The sequence below is a fragment of the Epinephelus lanceolatus genome, chromosome 6 (genome assembly GCF_041903045.1).
Source record: "Epinephelus lanceolatus isolate andai-2023 chromosome 6, ASM4190304v1, whole genome shotgun sequence".
Lineage (NCBI taxonomy): Eukaryota > Metazoa > Chordata > Actinopteri > Perciformes > Serranidae > Epinephelus > Epinephelus lanceolatus.
Window position 1 is genome coordinate 30,778,714 of NC_135739.1, and position 16,931 is coordinate 30,795,644.

At 40.7% G+C, this 16,931-nt stretch overlaps 1 protein-coding gene across 26 annotated transcripts in view; it reads left to right on the top strand.

Annotated features, from left to right (window-relative positions):
• The window catches only part of dock7 (dedicator of cytokinesis 7), a 54,081-nt gene extending 38,119 nt beyond the window's left edge, over window positions 1-15,962 (top strand). For 6 of the 26 annotated variants that reach the window (XM_033621527.2, XM_033621541.2, XM_033621546.2 and 3 more), the window contains 19 exons: window positions 417-576; window positions 742-838; window positions 1,473-1,490; window positions 2,597-2,693; window positions 2,801-2,935; window positions 3,056-3,208; window positions 3,772-3,930; window positions 4,019-4,119; window positions 4,246-4,438; window positions 4,562-4,705; window positions 4,985-5,116; window positions 6,092-6,106; window positions 9,943-10,068; window positions 10,192-10,281; window positions 10,452-10,688; window positions 10,799-10,942; window positions 11,128-11,234; window positions 11,428-11,595; window positions 15,155-15,962. In XM_033621527.2, coding sequence (XP_033477418.2) covers window positions 417-576; window positions 742-838; window positions 1,473-1,490; window positions 2,597-2,693; window positions 2,801-2,935; window positions 3,056-3,208; window positions 3,772-3,930; window positions 4,019-4,119; window positions 4,246-4,438; window positions 4,562-4,705; window positions 4,985-5,116; window positions 6,092-6,106; window positions 9,943-10,068; window positions 10,192-10,281; window positions 10,452-10,688; window positions 10,799-10,942; window positions 11,128-11,234; window positions 11,428-11,595; window positions 15,155-15,197 — 2,319 coding nt within the window. In that variant the 3' untranslated portion in view covers window positions 15,198-15,962. Of the gene's footprint in view, window positions 1-416; window positions 577-741; window positions 839-1,472; window positions 1,491-2,596; window positions 2,694-2,800; window positions 2,936-3,055; window positions 3,209-3,771; window positions 3,931-4,018; window positions 4,120-4,245; window positions 4,439-4,561; window positions 4,706-4,984; window positions 5,117-6,091; window positions 6,107-9,933; window positions 10,069-10,191; window positions 10,282-10,451; window positions 10,689-10,798; window positions 10,943-11,127; window positions 11,235-11,427; window positions 11,596-14,881; window positions 14,902-15,154 lie in introns of all 26 variants that reach the window. The other 20 variants (XM_033621532.2, XM_033621536.2, XM_033621543.2 and 17 more) reach the window with 13 other exon arrangements.
• Window positions 15,963-16,931: the final 969 nt, after the last annotated feature.

Consider the following 16,931-nt stretch of genomic DNA (forward strand, 5'->3'; position numbering starts at 1 on the left):
CACGCTCAACTCTCAACTCAATAAATTATGCTTTGCTGTGGACTTTTATGTGGTGTACTACATGAATTATTTTAATGTTGTTTTAACTTTTCTAAATCTCATATGGATGATTAGTGGTGTGGTGCACTGTGGTACGCTTCCATACAAAACAGGTGTCTCTGCAGTCTCTATATGCTTTGGCTACTGAATGTGGTGATAAAATAGTACTCAGACAACTTGCTGCTCTCTATGCTATAATCATCTATTCTGTGTATTTCACTTTCTGCTATGCTAAATGGTTGCTGTTTGCTTCTCTATGCTTGCACACTTGCTTATGTGCTTCTAACCTGCTTTGCTTGCTGAGTGCTGTGCTGCAAGTAACTTCCCCGCTGTGTGTTCTCTGTCCGTCCACCTTTCCTCTGCCTCATGGATACAAGGCCCATGTTGTGTTCACCATGCAGGGGAAGAAGGCGTTTGAACGGATGAACAGCCTGACCTTTAAGAAGTCCAAAGACATGAAGGCCAAGCTGGAGGAGGCCATACTGGGCAGCATCGGGGCCCGACAGGAGATGGTGCGACGCAGCCGTGGACAGCTAGGTGGGGGTAGCACATTGCAGCACATGCTCTTGCACATCTACATATTTTGGAAGCTTTGAACTTAAATAGTACTGTAGAAATCCTACTCCAGTCACGTTTCACTGTGTACACATACTTTATTTCACCACCAATAAAAAAGTAAACAATCCGTTCTCCAATATTCAGAGCGGAGTCCATCTGGCAGTGCTTTTGGCAGTCAGGAGAACCTTCGGTGGAGGAAGGACATGACCCACTGGAGACAAAACAGCGAGAAGATGGACAAGTACGCTCTTTCAAACAATCCACTCTCCTTATTCTTACTTTATATTACAGAAAAACCTAAATGATACTGTCAAGACTCACCAAACTGATCATTCACTCAGCGGTGTGTTTTCTGAGGGACCACATACACACAGATCATTTCAAGTGCATAATCCATACATGTATATGAATATGTTCATCAGTACTTTAAATTTTCAGCTCCAATCAATCATTTAAAGCATTAACCAATATATTATGTTCCAGTTTAAGTGGGAAATCCAAGTGTTATCATCTCTACTACTCAAGTCCATCCAATAATAGATACAAACCATCACAAACTCTGCCAAAGCCCATTCAGTTTTCATTATTATTTTCATGTTTCCATATGTTTTATGTTTTCCATCAGGATTTACGTGGGAACAGAATCACGAATGACAAATTTTACCATTTCTATATTTGCCCAGCAACTGCAGATATCTGTGTTGCATGCACTCTTTTAAAAAAGCCAGTTTTGTATCTTGCGTCACTTATTTTGACCAATCGTGGCTAATGATACAGTGCTATGCTTTTTTTTCTGTTCTTTTGTAAATTCAGCTCCAGCCTTTGTTTTCTGTTAATTTCCATTTGTTCTCTCACGTTGCTGTGTGTTTATGTAGGAGTCACAGATCAGTCAGGTATTGTATGGTCCACATTTGCCGTGTGCCCCTTTGAACCCCCGCCCGCTTTAGTTCCTTGTTTATGGTGCATTTACATGCTTGTGTGCAGTTAGACAGTTGTGATGGACACATAATGAATTAATTAGTTTGTAGATTTCTTCCTGATTAACTTGGCTTTAAACAAGTCATGATTTCCTAATTCATTTTGTCTTGGGTGAGCCATGTTCATTTTTCTAGCCACTGATGCGCCCATGTTATGATTCATTTCTTTCTCCATTTTGACTGTCTAAGTTCACACATGCACATGAATGCACCAGCGGAGACCCCCTGATCCTGGTTCTGACCCCTGAACCCCCTCCCCATCCATCCCATCATTCCCTCTGTCCTGGTAACAGTGTCTGTCTCAGGGTTGGTAGTGGTTGCAGTGGGTCTGTTTTGCTTTTTAACCAGTGTGCTTCTTGTTTTGGGTCGTGTGTTTTCCTGGTTGCTGCTGCAGCAATAAGCAAGATGAATGTAGCCATAGCTTTTGTTTGTCATAGAGTCTTTATTTGTGCTTTTGATGGTGATGAAATGTGATGGTGAAATGAAATATGATGGTGAGATGGATCAGGACTAAAGGCAGTACCTTTTATAGTTTATGTCCTCAAACTTGTAGGACATGTAGATGTAGAACATTTAGCCCCACCTGTAGTCCAGGAATGGATTTCTCAGCTGTTCACTTACTAAATAATGAAAAACAGCCTCATTAATCCTTTAAACCTTTTGTCTTTGGTGAGGGAAGTTATAGGTTTGGACTAACTGTCTACGTATGGGTCAGCATGCACTGTCTCTGTGGTTCATTTGAATAGTTTGGGGTCTGTGCCTTGCAGGTCAAGACATCTTTCAGCTCAAAACTAATTTGAATATGGATAGACAAACAGCTTTATTAACCTCATCAATGTTTATGAAAACAAAGATATTGGCTGAGGTTTTACTAGTAGTACACTGTTTATGACTAGTTTAGACTATGGCTTGAATGTGGTGACTGGGAGCTTAAGCAACATTTCAAGGGTGTACATCATCATCATCACAGTTTAGGGGTTGGTAATAATTTTGTGACGTTTCTCTCTGGTTCTCGATTGTAGGACCAGAGCAGAGCTGGAACATGAAGCACTTATCGATGGTAACCTCGCGACAGAGGCCAACTTAATTATTCTTGATACTTTGGAGATCATTGTACAGGTATGCAAGTAAATCTACTCATGTAGACTCAAAAATACTGAAATCATTATGAAGTGAATGTGGAAGCGTACATAAACCCAACTGCATATGTGTCACTCTCCCTTCAGACGGTATCAGTGACGGAGTCCAAGGAGAGTATTCTGGGTGGGGTGCTGAAGGTGTTGCTCCACAGCATGGCCTGCAACCAGAGCGCCCTCTACCTCCAGCATTGTTTCGCCACACAGAGGGCGCTCGTTTCTAAGGTTAGATGACTGGACTTTTATTAAAGTGCTTAACCCCAGATCACCTTTACAATTTCCTCCAGGACTTTATACTTTCATTCTCTTGTTTTAATTTGGGTGTATTTCTCTCTGCCCGTGTAGTTTCCTGAACTGCTGTTCGAAGAGGAAACGGAGCAGTGTGCTGACCTGTGTTTGCGATTGTTGAGGAGCTGCAGCAGTAGCATAAGCACCATCAGGGCCCACGCCAGCGCCTCCCTCTACCTCCTCATGAGGCAAAACTTTGAGATCGGCAATGTGAGTACACCTGAGAAACTAAAGATTTACAACCCAGAATGTTTTGCTGTTGGTTTGATAGCAATATTTGTTCATAAACCTAACCATAAATGTCTAAGGCTCCCTGGAGTGTAGCTTTCATAGAGCTATTATATTTCAGTGGTGAAGGTTAGAAGTACCGTTGCCTGCGTCAAACACGCCTCCAGAAATGGCCTCTTATTTAATCTCACATGTTAAGAAACTGAAGCCATGTGCAAACCCTTCTCATTGGCTTGCCAGTCCTCAGCCATATATTCATTTTGCTTTGTTCCTATTTTTCTTTCACCTTACGTCACCCAATTTAGTACAAAAGCACTGCAATCAGCCATCCAATTTAGGCCCAAATTATTGGTGAATACATCATCTCCTCTGTTATAGTCTAGGCAGACTCTTCACACACATCATTTGAAAATTACTGCCAGGCTTGAAGGGATATTTGCTCTGTGGAGTGCTTCCTTCGCAGTTCATATTTATTACAAGAGCCAGCAGCGCTGATACATTATTATTTGTTCAAACCTTTCTTCTCTTTGTGGTTGCACTTCCAGAATTTTGCAAGAGTCAAGATGCAAGTGACCATGTCTCTGTCTTCACTGGTGGGGACATCTCAGAATTTTAACGAGGAGTTTCTGCGTCGCTCACTAAAGACCATCCTCACCTATGCAGAGGAGGACCTGGAGCTGAGGGAGACCACGTTCCCAGACCAGGTACTGATTTATCTATCAAATTATTTAGTTGTCCACCACAATGTGAGCAGGACGGGTGACTGATGAAGAACCTTTTTGTTTTTTCCAGGTCCAGGACCTTGTGTTTAACTTGCACATGATCCTGTCTGACACAGTCAAGATGAAGGAACACCAGGAAGACCCTGAGATGCTGATAGATCTCATGTACAGGTACAGAATACCTGCGCACTCAAGCAAACACTTCATGATCATTTACAAATGTATTTCTGCGCTGTGATCATCATTATCTTGTTTTTGTGCTTCTGTGTGTGTGTGTCTTTGCCTTCGTGTCTCCAGGATTGCAAAGGGTTACCAGACGTCACCAGACCTGCGGCTGACATGGCTTCAAAACATGGCTGGTAAACACTCAGAGAGGAACAACCACGCTGAGGCTGCTCAGTGTCTGGTGCACAGCGCCGCTCTGGTTGCAGAATACCTGAGCATGCTGGAGGACCGCAAGTATCTGCCTGTTGGCTGTGTCACCTTTCAGGTAAGGAGAATACTGAATACATGTGTGCATGATCATGTCCACCAATAGAAATGTGGGCTGATGTGTGTTCTTGTATTGTTTTTCTTGTATTTATTCATACATATGTATACCTGCACACTCCAGAATATTTCCTCCAACGTGCTGGAGGAATCTGCAGTCTCTGATGATGTGGTGTCACCAGACGAGGAGGGCATTTGCTCAGGGAAATACTTCACTGAGATTGGCCTCGTGGGACTCCTGGAGCAGGCTGCTGCCTCTTTCTCCATGGTGAGAAGTGGAGAGGGATATATGTGTGATTAGATGAATGGATGAATGCCAACTATGTAGTCACAATGAGTCATTGTGTTCAGCAGCAAATTAAACCTAAATCTTCTTATCAGAAGGTTTGTAAACAAAGTAATGTGCAATACAAAGACTGTAGTCTTTTCCCACTGACTCTAATTCAGACCTTTGATACTTTGAAAAGCTCTACATTTATGCTGAGATGTCGGTATTTTTCACTGACTGGTTGTAACATGATAACATTTGTCTTGTTTTTCCTTCCAGGCGGGCATGTATGAGGCTGTAAACGAAGTGTACAAGGTACTGATCCCTGTCCATGAAGCTAACAGGGATGCAAAGAAGCTAGCTACCATTCATGGTAAACTACAGGAAGCCTTTGGCAAAATTGTACATCAGGTAAACACACACTGACACACAGTGCAGATCTCTTCTTCCACACTAGCTCTAGCAGCTTGAGGTTCGAAGCGGACACTGAATTTACACAAGAACGAATGTTTGTTTTATCTCAGTGTGACCCAGGCTTGATGAAAAGGTCACATCTAGGTTACATAAGCTTATAGATAATTTTTCATTTGTTCCTGTGTAATTTCAGTAATTTAGATCAAGTGTCTAAAACCTCACTGACACAGTCGCGTTAATGTTTTGCATGGGCACACTTGTGTTATATCACATCTGTCACATTTGTGGGGCAGTGTAGAGTGGTTAAGTTTTCTCCCAGCAGGATACTGAAATGGAACATCACCAAGGTCTGTCCAAAAGGAGCGAAGTGTTTCACCTACAATACCTCAGAATACTTTGCACTCTTCACAGTCCTCACACGAATAATGTCAAACACAACTGGAGGTATCCTGGAGACGTAGTCATGTTGCCTAGCCTTCACACAGACACAGCTTCGCATGGTTTTATCATTTGGCATTTTATTCCCAGTTTATTTACGTATATATATTTTGTCAGATACCTTGCATGCTCTATTATATTTGTCAAGTATGAAACAAGATGCATGAGGTTTGTGAAGAGACTCCTGTTTTTCTTAAGGGCCAGTTGTGTGACTCATAATGATGATGTCAAGTTACAGTGTGGGCAAGGTTACAGTTGTCTGGTGTGCAGAGCAACCGCTCGCACAAAGCCAGTTTGCAAGAAAATATACTTGATTCATTCTAAAAGGATAAAATTCCATGTCCGCTTTGCAAAAAAAAAAAAAAAAAAAAAAAAAAAGTTGCTCTGTTCTCCAGCTCGACAGCTAGTAACCTGGATTAGTTTCAGAGAGTCCATTCTCCTTACTGTAACATCACCGTGTGTGCAAATGCCACACTGCGTGGGGGGTGTTTGTGTGTTGTCGTTTACATGTCCTGTATTCTCTTTGTCACACAGAGTACTGGCTGGGAGGTAGGTGGCTTAACGGTTCCTGCTTGGCCCTGCTCGTGTTGTTTATCTTTTTGTTATTTTTTATTTTACTCTCATCTTTTGATATGCTAGCCGTGGGCATTCTTTTGCTCTCTTTGCTTTGTTACATACAGCCAATCCATTAACATCTGCAGACAATGTCAACTGTCTGCTCCCCCCTGCTGGGGACACTCGCTGTACAAGCAGCAACACCCTCACCGTTTCCCCTCTTTCCTCCCTCCTCTTCATGTTCAAGGGGAGCTTTGTTTTTATAATGTGACCGTGTTGGCAGGCTGTGCATGGGAGCCACAGTGTGTGACACACTAATGACAAGTCTCAGTGAATGCATCACCTGCACAATCCGCCCTCTCCCTGTCGTCATCTTCTGTCTGTCTGCTGGTGCGTCAGTCACAACACATGCATTGACTGACACCATCTGCTGTCACACTTCATCTCATCTCATTTTCAACCACAGGGCTCGATTTCAGTGCGCCGTTTTTACGCGAAGGGTATCTGTTCTGTTGTCACCATTGGTCATTCTTTCCACACACCATTAAATGAGCTTTTTAAAACACAAGGTGTCACAGACTTGCATTGGGTCGAAGCTGGAACCAAATTCCTGAGGCAGTCAGTTTTTTTTTTTTCCAAGAGGGTTCAACTCACAGTAATCTCAGGATTACTTGATTTATCCCTTTTGATTTTGGTTAGTTCTTATTCTTGCCCTTTCTTTTAATAGGTCAAACTAAATCGACCCCTGATTATTTTTTTCATCCATTCTGTTCTTTTGTTAACAGTATTAACCTCTGAGTTCTCATGGTTTGTTGCATGAAATGGACAGAGTACTCTGTGTTCCTTTTGGAGATGCACTGAGAGTGCATGTTGTTTTTCTCAAGGTTTTGGATTTTATATTTTTTCTCACTTTGTTTTCCCTTTTTTTTTCTCTTCATAACTGTCTGCCTTTGCATGGTCTGAATCCTCCACAATGACTTTATGTTCCTTTTCAAAATCAATGGAGATATTTTTGCTGTTGTGTGTTAGTTTGTGTTGTTTTTGGAATTCTCTGGAGGAACCCAATCCTCATTAAAATTTGTTCTGTTTTCTCCTTTTTGATTTCCCTGGTTGCCGACCCTTCCTTCCCACTTTACTTAATTGTGTCTTGTGGTAAGTTCCTTAGTTTTCAGGGCCTTATACTTACATTTCTTTTCGAATGAGCAGCTGCATTAGAATAAAAGATGGATTTTAAGATTTGCCTCAAGCTCGCAGTTAACCAAGAGGGTTTATGAAATGAGCATTTACTAAAAGTCAAATGCCAACCTGCTCGACTTATTCACAACTTCTCCCTTTCTCATGTTACACACACATACCTGTTCACTCACATCCACACTTGTATCAGACCTGCTGGGCTTTCTGACTTAATGTATGTTCTCTAATGTGATGCTGTTTTCTGGATGAAGTAGAGGTCTATGCAGAACAAATTCTGAGTTTCTGGATTTGATGACCATTTGTCTGCCACCGAGCATTAATACAAGGGGTGGGAATCGCCAGAGGACTCATGATACGATATTATCATGATGCTGCGATATTATTGCTATACATTTTTGGGATACAATATATTGCGATTTATTACCTTTTTTCCCAACTGCATATTATTTCCCCAAAGGAAGACTTAGTCAACATCAGTTTTATCTCATAAGATAAAGTTTTCAGTCATTTTTATTGCAGCAAATTGTGATCAAAGCAGACAGACTGACCAACGCCATCGTAAACCTGTCAGAAATGCTGCATACACCTGACAAACTTAACTACTGACAGATTTAACATCCTCTGCAACTGAATGGCAGCACCCATGTTAGAAGCCTGTCTGTTACAATGACAATCTCCCATTCTCGTGCTGAATTTTGCAGGTATGTAATGTTTGCTCCGGTGTGACTTTCATGTACTGTTCTAGTTTGGAGAACGTGAGGCAGCAGTTGCCAGTTCTCTGTGATATAATATGCTGTTGTAGTCACATATGAATCCACTGACCTTGAAGTCCAGGCGTCACAAGTTAATACCACCCTTCCTTCTCTACTCAAGGATTACTTAACTTTATGCTTCAAGACACTGTGTGGGTTAAAAAACATCAGGATGGAGTCACATATCTGAGTTCCAGTGTTTTCAGCATGTAACAAAAGCCTTTGTTTTCAACAACACTGTATGGACTCAGATCTTTGCACTTGAAGTAGGTGATGGACCGTGTTGTTTTCTTAGCTCTCTCAGAGTTGGATGGTAGTTTTGTCAAGCTAAGTGTGTCCATTTCTGGTCATTTTGTTTCGGCAGAGCGGGTTTAGCATTTGCTTGGTCGTCAGCGGCTAGCACTATCGCTGGTTGATGGAGCGTAAGGCAAGTCCTCATGTTCATAGTATTCCCAGAGTATTTTACTCTCATATGACACTGCTTGCAAATCGCATGTGTCATATCTAAATCCTCCTTCCTTTCCATGATAAAAAAAATCAAAATAATACGGACGTTTAATTTAAACACCGACGTCGTGTCTCTGATTTCTTTCTCCGGTGCCTCCATCTTTTTTTTTTTTTTGATGAACTTCCTGCCTAATGGTCTAACTGAGACCTCCGCTGACCTCACCAGGGGGAAAAAAGCCATCAGCACCATCTAGTGGAGGGAAAAAGCAATTGATTTTATATTCTAGTACAAAAAGTTGTATTAAAATGGTATTTGCAAAAATTAATAATGCATAAAAGATCTATGCTCTTTCTAGATCTATCTATACTTGGCGTCCATGTATCGATACAAAATAATGGAATATAATACAATACGATGCAAAATATCGCAAAACTGTGTCGTCCCCCCCCCCCCACATCCCTAGTTAAGACGTCCTAAAATATCACAGAGTGGTTGAGTTTAGGCTTCAGTTTAAAGTAGCTGTGGCCATATTTGTTCTGCACAGTCTCTTTTCTCAGGGCTTCCTTTGTTCTCTTTCTCTGCTCATGGCTCTTGTGGGTGATGCCATCTAAGACTGCTTTTAAGCAGCGTTATCTGCTTTGATCTTTGAGCTTGGCCTGATTTTCTCAAAACAGACAAAACACAGATGCAAAATACGTACACACATGCTAGGGCAAAAAGAAAGAAGTCAAAGTTTATTTGATTATATTGAATAATGTACTAATGTAGGAGTATCTGTTTAGACATGTTCACTACGTGGATATTGTTTTGGGACAATGTCTCTGGTTGATGTTTTGTCCTCTGCCTGTTACCCTGAGGAGAAACACTGTACCTGCCTGTCCTCTGTGCACTTTACTATTGAAGAGGAGGAAAAAACAGGCTCATAAAAACTGGAACTGCTGCAGTGGATGCAAATATGTCATGCCTGCTTATTACTGTGGGACTGTGGTTACTGTTGACAGAATGTGTGGATAATAATCTGGAGGTTGCTGACCTCCTCTTGGCTGCTTTTTATCTTACACTGGCATTCATAGAAAAACCACATACACTTGTAAAGACTACAACACAGTAGAGAGAATAAGCAAATCACTTAATGCTATTACTTCAAGTTTTATTGATGTGAGCAAAATGTTTGCAGATTGCCATGCTAATGATGAAACTTGCTGTTGCACTTTTAGCTGTCATTTCTCTGAAAAAAACCCCCTCACCATTGTGAGAGCTTAGACTTTGCACTGTACATCACTGTATCTGATTCAAACTGTGCCGTTTTAAATATCTGAAAGGTTTTTTCTTATATTTTGACAGTGTGGTGCAAAATAAACAGGTTCTTTTTTAAATTTAGTTCCTATTCTTGCTCAGCACTGAAAGTTGTCTCCCTCTGCTCGCAGGATGGAAAGAGGATGTTTGGTACGTACTTCAGAGTCGGATTTTACGGTTCAAAATTTGGCGACTTGGACGAGCAGGAGTTTGTGTACAAAGAGCCTGCCATCACGAAACTGGCAGAAATCTCTCACAGGCTGGAGGTAAATACCCACCATGAAGCCCCTAGATTCTGCTGTGATACCATGATTCTTAAATTATTCTCTCTTAACTGTGTGTGTTTTAAGTAGTCTTTAGCTAAGAACCAGTGATGCGTTTCTTCTCAGGGTTTCTATGGAGAGCGATTTGGAGAGGACCAAGTAGAAGTCATTAAGGACTCCAACCCAGTGGACAAGTGCAAGCTGGACCCAAATAAGGTCGGTGTTTGGCACATTGTGTACATTCCCATATCCTTGGATAAGTGGATGGAATTTGTAAATGCAGTTTAGGGTAATTTTAGTCAAGCTTTTATTTGGTGCATCAATCTTTGACACAAGGAACATGAACTAAAAACTCAACCAGTCAAAAATATGATTGTCTTCTGCAGGCGTTCATCCAGATCACATACGTGGAGCCGTACTTCGACACGTACGAGATGAAGGACCGCATCACTTACTTTGACAAGAACTACAACTTGCGACGTTTTGTCTACTGCACCCCCTTCACTCTGGATGGGCGGGCCCACGGGGACCTGCACGAACAGTTCAAACGCAAGACCATCCTCACCACCTCGCACGCTTTCCCTTACATCAAGACACGCATCAACATCATCCACAAAGAGGAGGTGGGTGCAAAACAACAGAGTGTCTGTTCTCCACCTGTTGGAGGATGACATTCTGGAGATTAGGCGGTGTGCTCTGATCACTAAAACCACTTGTCTCTGTCATTTTCCAGATTATATCCACACCCATCGAGGTGGCAATAGAGGACATGCAGAAGAAGACTCAGGAGCTGGCTTTTGCCACCCACCAGGACCCTGCTGATGCAAAGATGCTGCAGATGGTCCTGCAGGGATCAGTGGGAACAACTGTCAACCAGGTAAAGTTTTAAGATGTAATTAATAGCAAATATAACTCTTAAGTTCTATATTTGTATTGGTTCACTTTGGAGTAAGATGCCTCCATTTTGAGTTTTGGCATAAAAGACGGCAAAAGCTTCAGTACAGGAATTTCTCAGGATAGGTAAATTTGTAGATTGATAATCATATTGTTTGTTTTCCTCAGGGTCCTCTGGAGGTGGCTCAGGTGTTTCTGTCAGAGATTCCCAGTGACCCAAAGCTTTACAGGCACCACAATAAGCTACGGCTCTGCTTCAAAGACTTCACAAAGAGGTATGGACTGTGGCTGATGAATCCATCCGTGGAATTATGCCCATATATCAAATGTCTTAGTAAGCTTTGCGCCAAATTGAGCAAAGCAAAGATTCTCTGTCTACAGTTGCATTTTTGGTATCAAATTATTCCTCCTATCAGAAAAGTCAAAACATAATACATAATCTACATTCCATTGTTTTTTCTGTCAAAGGTGTGAAGATGCCCTGCGTAAGAATAAGAGCCTGATTGGTCCAGACCAGAAGGAGTACCAGAGGGAGCTGGAGAGGAACTATCACCGGCTGAAGGAGGCACTGCAGCCCCTCATCAACAGAAAAATCCCTCAGCTTTATAAACCTGTACTGCAGGTCAACTCACACAGGTAGGACTGAACATGGGCACCATTTCTGTGTGTGACTGAAGATGATATAAGGTGTCCACAGAGTTTTCAAAAAGTATTAAAGGTTGATAAAATCATTTTGGGAGAATTAAGGCCCTTAAAAAGTCTGAGACACCACCATTGTTGTCTGGTCCCATATGCTGAGTGCTAGCCACAAACCTGCTATGGGACGCAGACAGCAGAGCCAGGATGCATAAAACTGTGTGGATTCACAACTAAAACTGTGTACCCACAAAGACAGACATATGTCTATGCAATCTCTTCATCTGATTTTCAAAGACATACGTACGTCTGGTTCTGTTTTACATGTCTTATTTCTTGTGGAGCTTGCCACACATGCACATACCTCATGTCCACTCCTACAAGTGGCTATGAATGGATGTAGGAACACCTGTTTGCATATCGATATTTGTGCCCCTTCTACCACTCATTGGGCCTGTCAGTGAGAAAAACAGCGAACAAGAAGTACAGTTTCACAGTTGCACCAGTGAGGTTCCCCAACAGCACCACAATGGCTGCCATAACTTGAAACCGCTACACAAGGCTGGGTTTGTTTGAAATGTTCAGAAGCTAATTCATCAAGTGTACCTGAAAAGTTTACTCTAACTGTAACTTAACTGCAACTTTTTCATGACCTACTTAACTATGAGTTTTTCATGACATTTTTATGACATACCGTACAGGCCAAAAGTTTGGACACACCTTCTCATTCAATGCGTTTTCTTTATTTTCATGACTGTTTACATTGTAGATTCTCACTGAAGGCATCAAAACTATGAATGAACACATGTGGAGTTATGTACTTAACAAAAAAAGGTGAAATAACTGAAAACATGTTTTATATTCTAGTTTCTTCAAAATAGCCACCCTTTGCTCTGATTACCGCTTTGCACACTCTTGGCATTCTCTCCATGAGCTTCAAGAGGTAGTCACCTGAAATGGTTTTCCAACAGTCTTGAAGGAGTTCCCAGAGGTGTTTAGCACTTGTTGGCCCCTTTGCCTTCACTCTGCGGTCCAGCTCACCCCAAACCATCTGGATTGGGTTCAGGTCCGGTGACTGTGGAGGCCAGGTCATCTGCCGCAGCACCCCATCACTCTCCTTCTTGGTCAAATAGCCCTTACACAGCCTGGAGGTGTGTTTGGGGTCATTGTCCTGTTGAAAAATAAATGATCGTCCAACTAAACGCAAACCGGATGGGATGGCATGTCGCTGCAGGATGCTGTGGTAGCCATGCTGGTTCAGTGTGCCTTCAATTTTGAATAAATCCCCAACAGTGTCACCAGCAAAACACCCCCACACCATCACACCTCCTCCTCCATGCTTCACAGTGGGAACCAGGCATGTGGAATCCATCCGTTCACCTTTTCTGCGTCTCACAAAGACACGGCGGTTGGAACCAAAGATCTCAAATTTGGACTCATCAGACCAAAGCACAGATTTCCACTGGTCTAATGTCCATTCCTTGTGTTTCTTGGCCCAAACAAATCTCTTCTGCTTGTTGCCTCTCCTTAGCAGTGGTTTCCTAGCAGCTATTTGACCATGAAGGCCTGATTGGCGCAGTCTCCTCTTAACAGTTGTTCTAGAGATGGGTCTGCTGCTAGAACTCTGTGTGGCATTCATCTGGTCTCTGATCTGAGCTGCTGTTAACTTGCCATTTCTGAGGCTGGTGACTCGGATGAACTTATCCTCAGAAGCAGAGGTGACTCTTGGTCTTCCTTTCCTGGGTCGGTCCTCATGTGTGCCAGTTTGGTTGTAGCGCTTGATGGTTTTTGCGACTCCACTTGGGGACACATTTAAAGTTTTTGCAATTTTCCGGACTGACTGACCTTCATTTCTTAAAGTAATGATGGCCACTGGTTTTTCTTTAGTTAGCTGATTGGTTCTTGCCATAATATGAATTTTAACAGTTGTCCAATAGGGCTGTCGGCTGTGTATTAACCTGACTTCTGCACAACACAACTGATGGTCCCAACCCCATTGATAAAGCAAGAAATTCCACTAATTAACCCTGATAAGGCACACCTGTGAAGTGGAAACCATTTCAGGTGACTACCTCTTGAAGCTCATGGAGAGAATGCCAAGAGTGTGCAAAGCAGTAATCAGAGCAAAGGGTGGCTATTTTGAAGAAACTAGAATATAAAACATGTTTTCAGTTATTTCACCTTTTTTTGTTAAGTACATAACTCCACATGTGTTCATTCATAGTTTTGATGCCTTCAGTGAGAATCTACAATGTAAATAGTCATGAAAATAAAGAAAACGCATTGAATGAGAAGGTGTGTCCAAACTTTTGGCCTGTACTGTACGATACTATGACCTTGTTGATGACATTTTTTATGGCATACTATACTATGACCATTTCATTGACATTTTGTGACATACTATACTATGACTTTTTTGACAACATTTTATGGCATACTATACTATGACCATTTCATTGACATTTTGATGGCATACTATACTATGATTTTTCTGACAACATTTTATGGCATGACCTTTTTGATGACATTTTTATGGCATACTATTTTATGATGTTTTTGATGACATTTTTATGGCATACTATTTTATGATGTTTTTGATGACATTTTATGACATACTATACTATGACCTTTTTAACGACATTTTCATGGCATACTATACTATGACCTTTTTGACGACATTTTTATGGCATACTATACTATGACCTTTTTGATGACATTTTTTATGACATACTATACTATGACTTTTTTGACAACATTTTATGGCATACTATACTATGACCTTTTTGACGACTTTTTTACGGCATACTATACCATGACCTTTTTGATGACTTTTTTATGACATACTATACGATCCTTTCATAGACATTTTATGGCATACTTTACTATGGCTTTTGTATGACATTGAATAAGATTGTGTTTCTAGCTCTTGGGTACTGATATTACACTTTGTAATAAACCTTGCATTGTGTTCATCACCTAGTTCATTCCTTTGTGTTTTGTTCCCGCCCCAACTCTCTGATCAATGCTTTATTGATACAGTGGCTCAAAGAGTTATCACAAACTGAGACTGTTTAGTAGTGCTATCTTACAATCAGTGTATAGTAAATATAAGCTACAAAGGTTAGAACTTACAGTGGCAATGGCGTCTTACATGTAGGCAAAGGGTCTTGTAAAAGGTCTTAAGTGGTATTAAATTTAACTTCAGGATTCCTGTACATATCCTGCAGTATGTTTTGGATGTTAAATTAAACGAGTCTTTGTTTTTGCTTCTGTAAAAATCACGCAGCAAACGGACAGCTTGACAAGGTAGTTTGGGACTTTCAGACTACATTTTGTGATGCTGTTTTGAGTCTCTATGTCCTGTGTTTGTATTATGTATGGACGTTTTAGTCCTCCCAGCCTTACAGTGTTGCTACTCTCACAAGCCAGATGTCTTTATAAACAATGGGAATGGAAAAACCAACCAACAGTGTAACCCTCCAAATCACTTTCTTGTTCATTGAAAAACTCTTATTTCTCTGCTTAAATTAAAAACATGTTTTTCTTTTCTTATTTCCAGAGATTCCTTCAGCAGATTGAGTCTTCGCAAGCTTGACATTTGAAGATGAAGAATAATACAGACACAAACACACATACACACACACACCAGAAATTGCAATATTAATTTATTCTCGAGTGTAAATAGGAGTGTCTTGAAGGTTGGTCAGTGTTTTGGAGAGTGTGCTAAAAGAAAGGCTCAAAGTGTTGCAGCTCGGTACGTCATTCCAGTGTCTTAATTTGTTTACAGACAAACTGTTACACAATCAGAGGGACGAACAAGTGGATCTTAAAGATTAAAGAGATACCTTGGCATTTAGAATTTTTCTTTACTGGCCATTTGTCACACAAAGGGACAAGTCTTTATATTTGTCCCTACGCTACCGCAGACCACTGATGTAAACTAAGAAGCCACTGAATACAAAGAATGCTCTGAGCTCCCTTTATTGGTGAATTAAAGTGCCAAAAAAAAACATATTTCTTCCGCCAAATTTCGACAAGTGTCCACAGAAAAGGTACGATTTTAAAAGTCAAGGTGTCTGTTTAACTATGTACTGTGTCAAAACTCTGTATTCAATTTCATGTGTGCACTTTTTTATTACGGTGTAGCAATGCATTTTACAACTTGAAAGTTTATGTAACTCAAAACTGGGGGGGGAGGAAGAAAAAATGAAAACATGCAAAAAATGGTACCATTATTTATCATGATGCTTTATCATTTTTAGTTGAAAGAATGTTTGAGTTAGGTACTTTAAACATCCTTGTATAATTTTATGTAGTTTTGTTTTGTTTATTTTAAATATTTTACTAAATAAATATTTTAATGTTCAGTCAGGTGTACGCTGGTTATTTCTTTGCTTCCTAATGTATTATTTCTGTTTATGTAGGACAGTAAATCAGTAGGATGTGAATAAGAGTATCACCAGAGAGGACGTGAAAGTAAAAACTTTATTGCTTATAGAATGAACCTGCCGACATTAAAATATTTACAGCTGGAATGAGGTACAGTTTAAAGGAGACAACACACACATTGGGCCTGTCACATTATGTTAAACCAGATCGGAAAGCATTCTAAAACTTGCTCTGAAAACAGTTCCCATGTACACATGATTTATACTGACCATAGCCCACAGTGACTATTACTCACTTAGCTAAATAATAACTGATTCAATCCCTGAAACTAACTGGATATATAGACACTCAGCTGTGGAACCTAAATGAACGATGTCACCTTTCAATCAAAGGTATTTCAGTTGTCCAACGCCTGGAATGAGCCTGACATCTGTGGAAGTTGCAGTGCAGTAGGATGTTGATTCACTTACGGCCAGAGTATTTTGTTTTGCAATGCTCTCGGCTACAGTTTACACTCGATCGATACAAACTGAAGATACCAAGCAGTTACATCAATAACGCTCAGATGTGTCTTGTGCTGCTCTAATGTTTTGTGCTTAATTATTTTGTCTTAAAATGATCTTAAGTAGAACAGAACTGGAGGTAGGTCGTATGATGTCTGAGTCAAGAGTCACTGAGCAGGAATTTAACCCGTCTTCTGAATTCAATAACAGATCTATTAAGCTAACTGTTAGTCACACACTAAGTTAGACAGGAAAATGAACGAGGCATAATCTTGCTGAACACATCTTATAAAAATATGATAGCTGAGTGAAGAAATATACATTTAAGTTTCACAACTTTTACTCTGCACTGGCACCTTCAAAAGGCTCCTGATGTGAAATGAGCGAGACTATCAGCATCCTGCATAAACTATTTGAGTATTAACAGTACCAAAAATATGTATA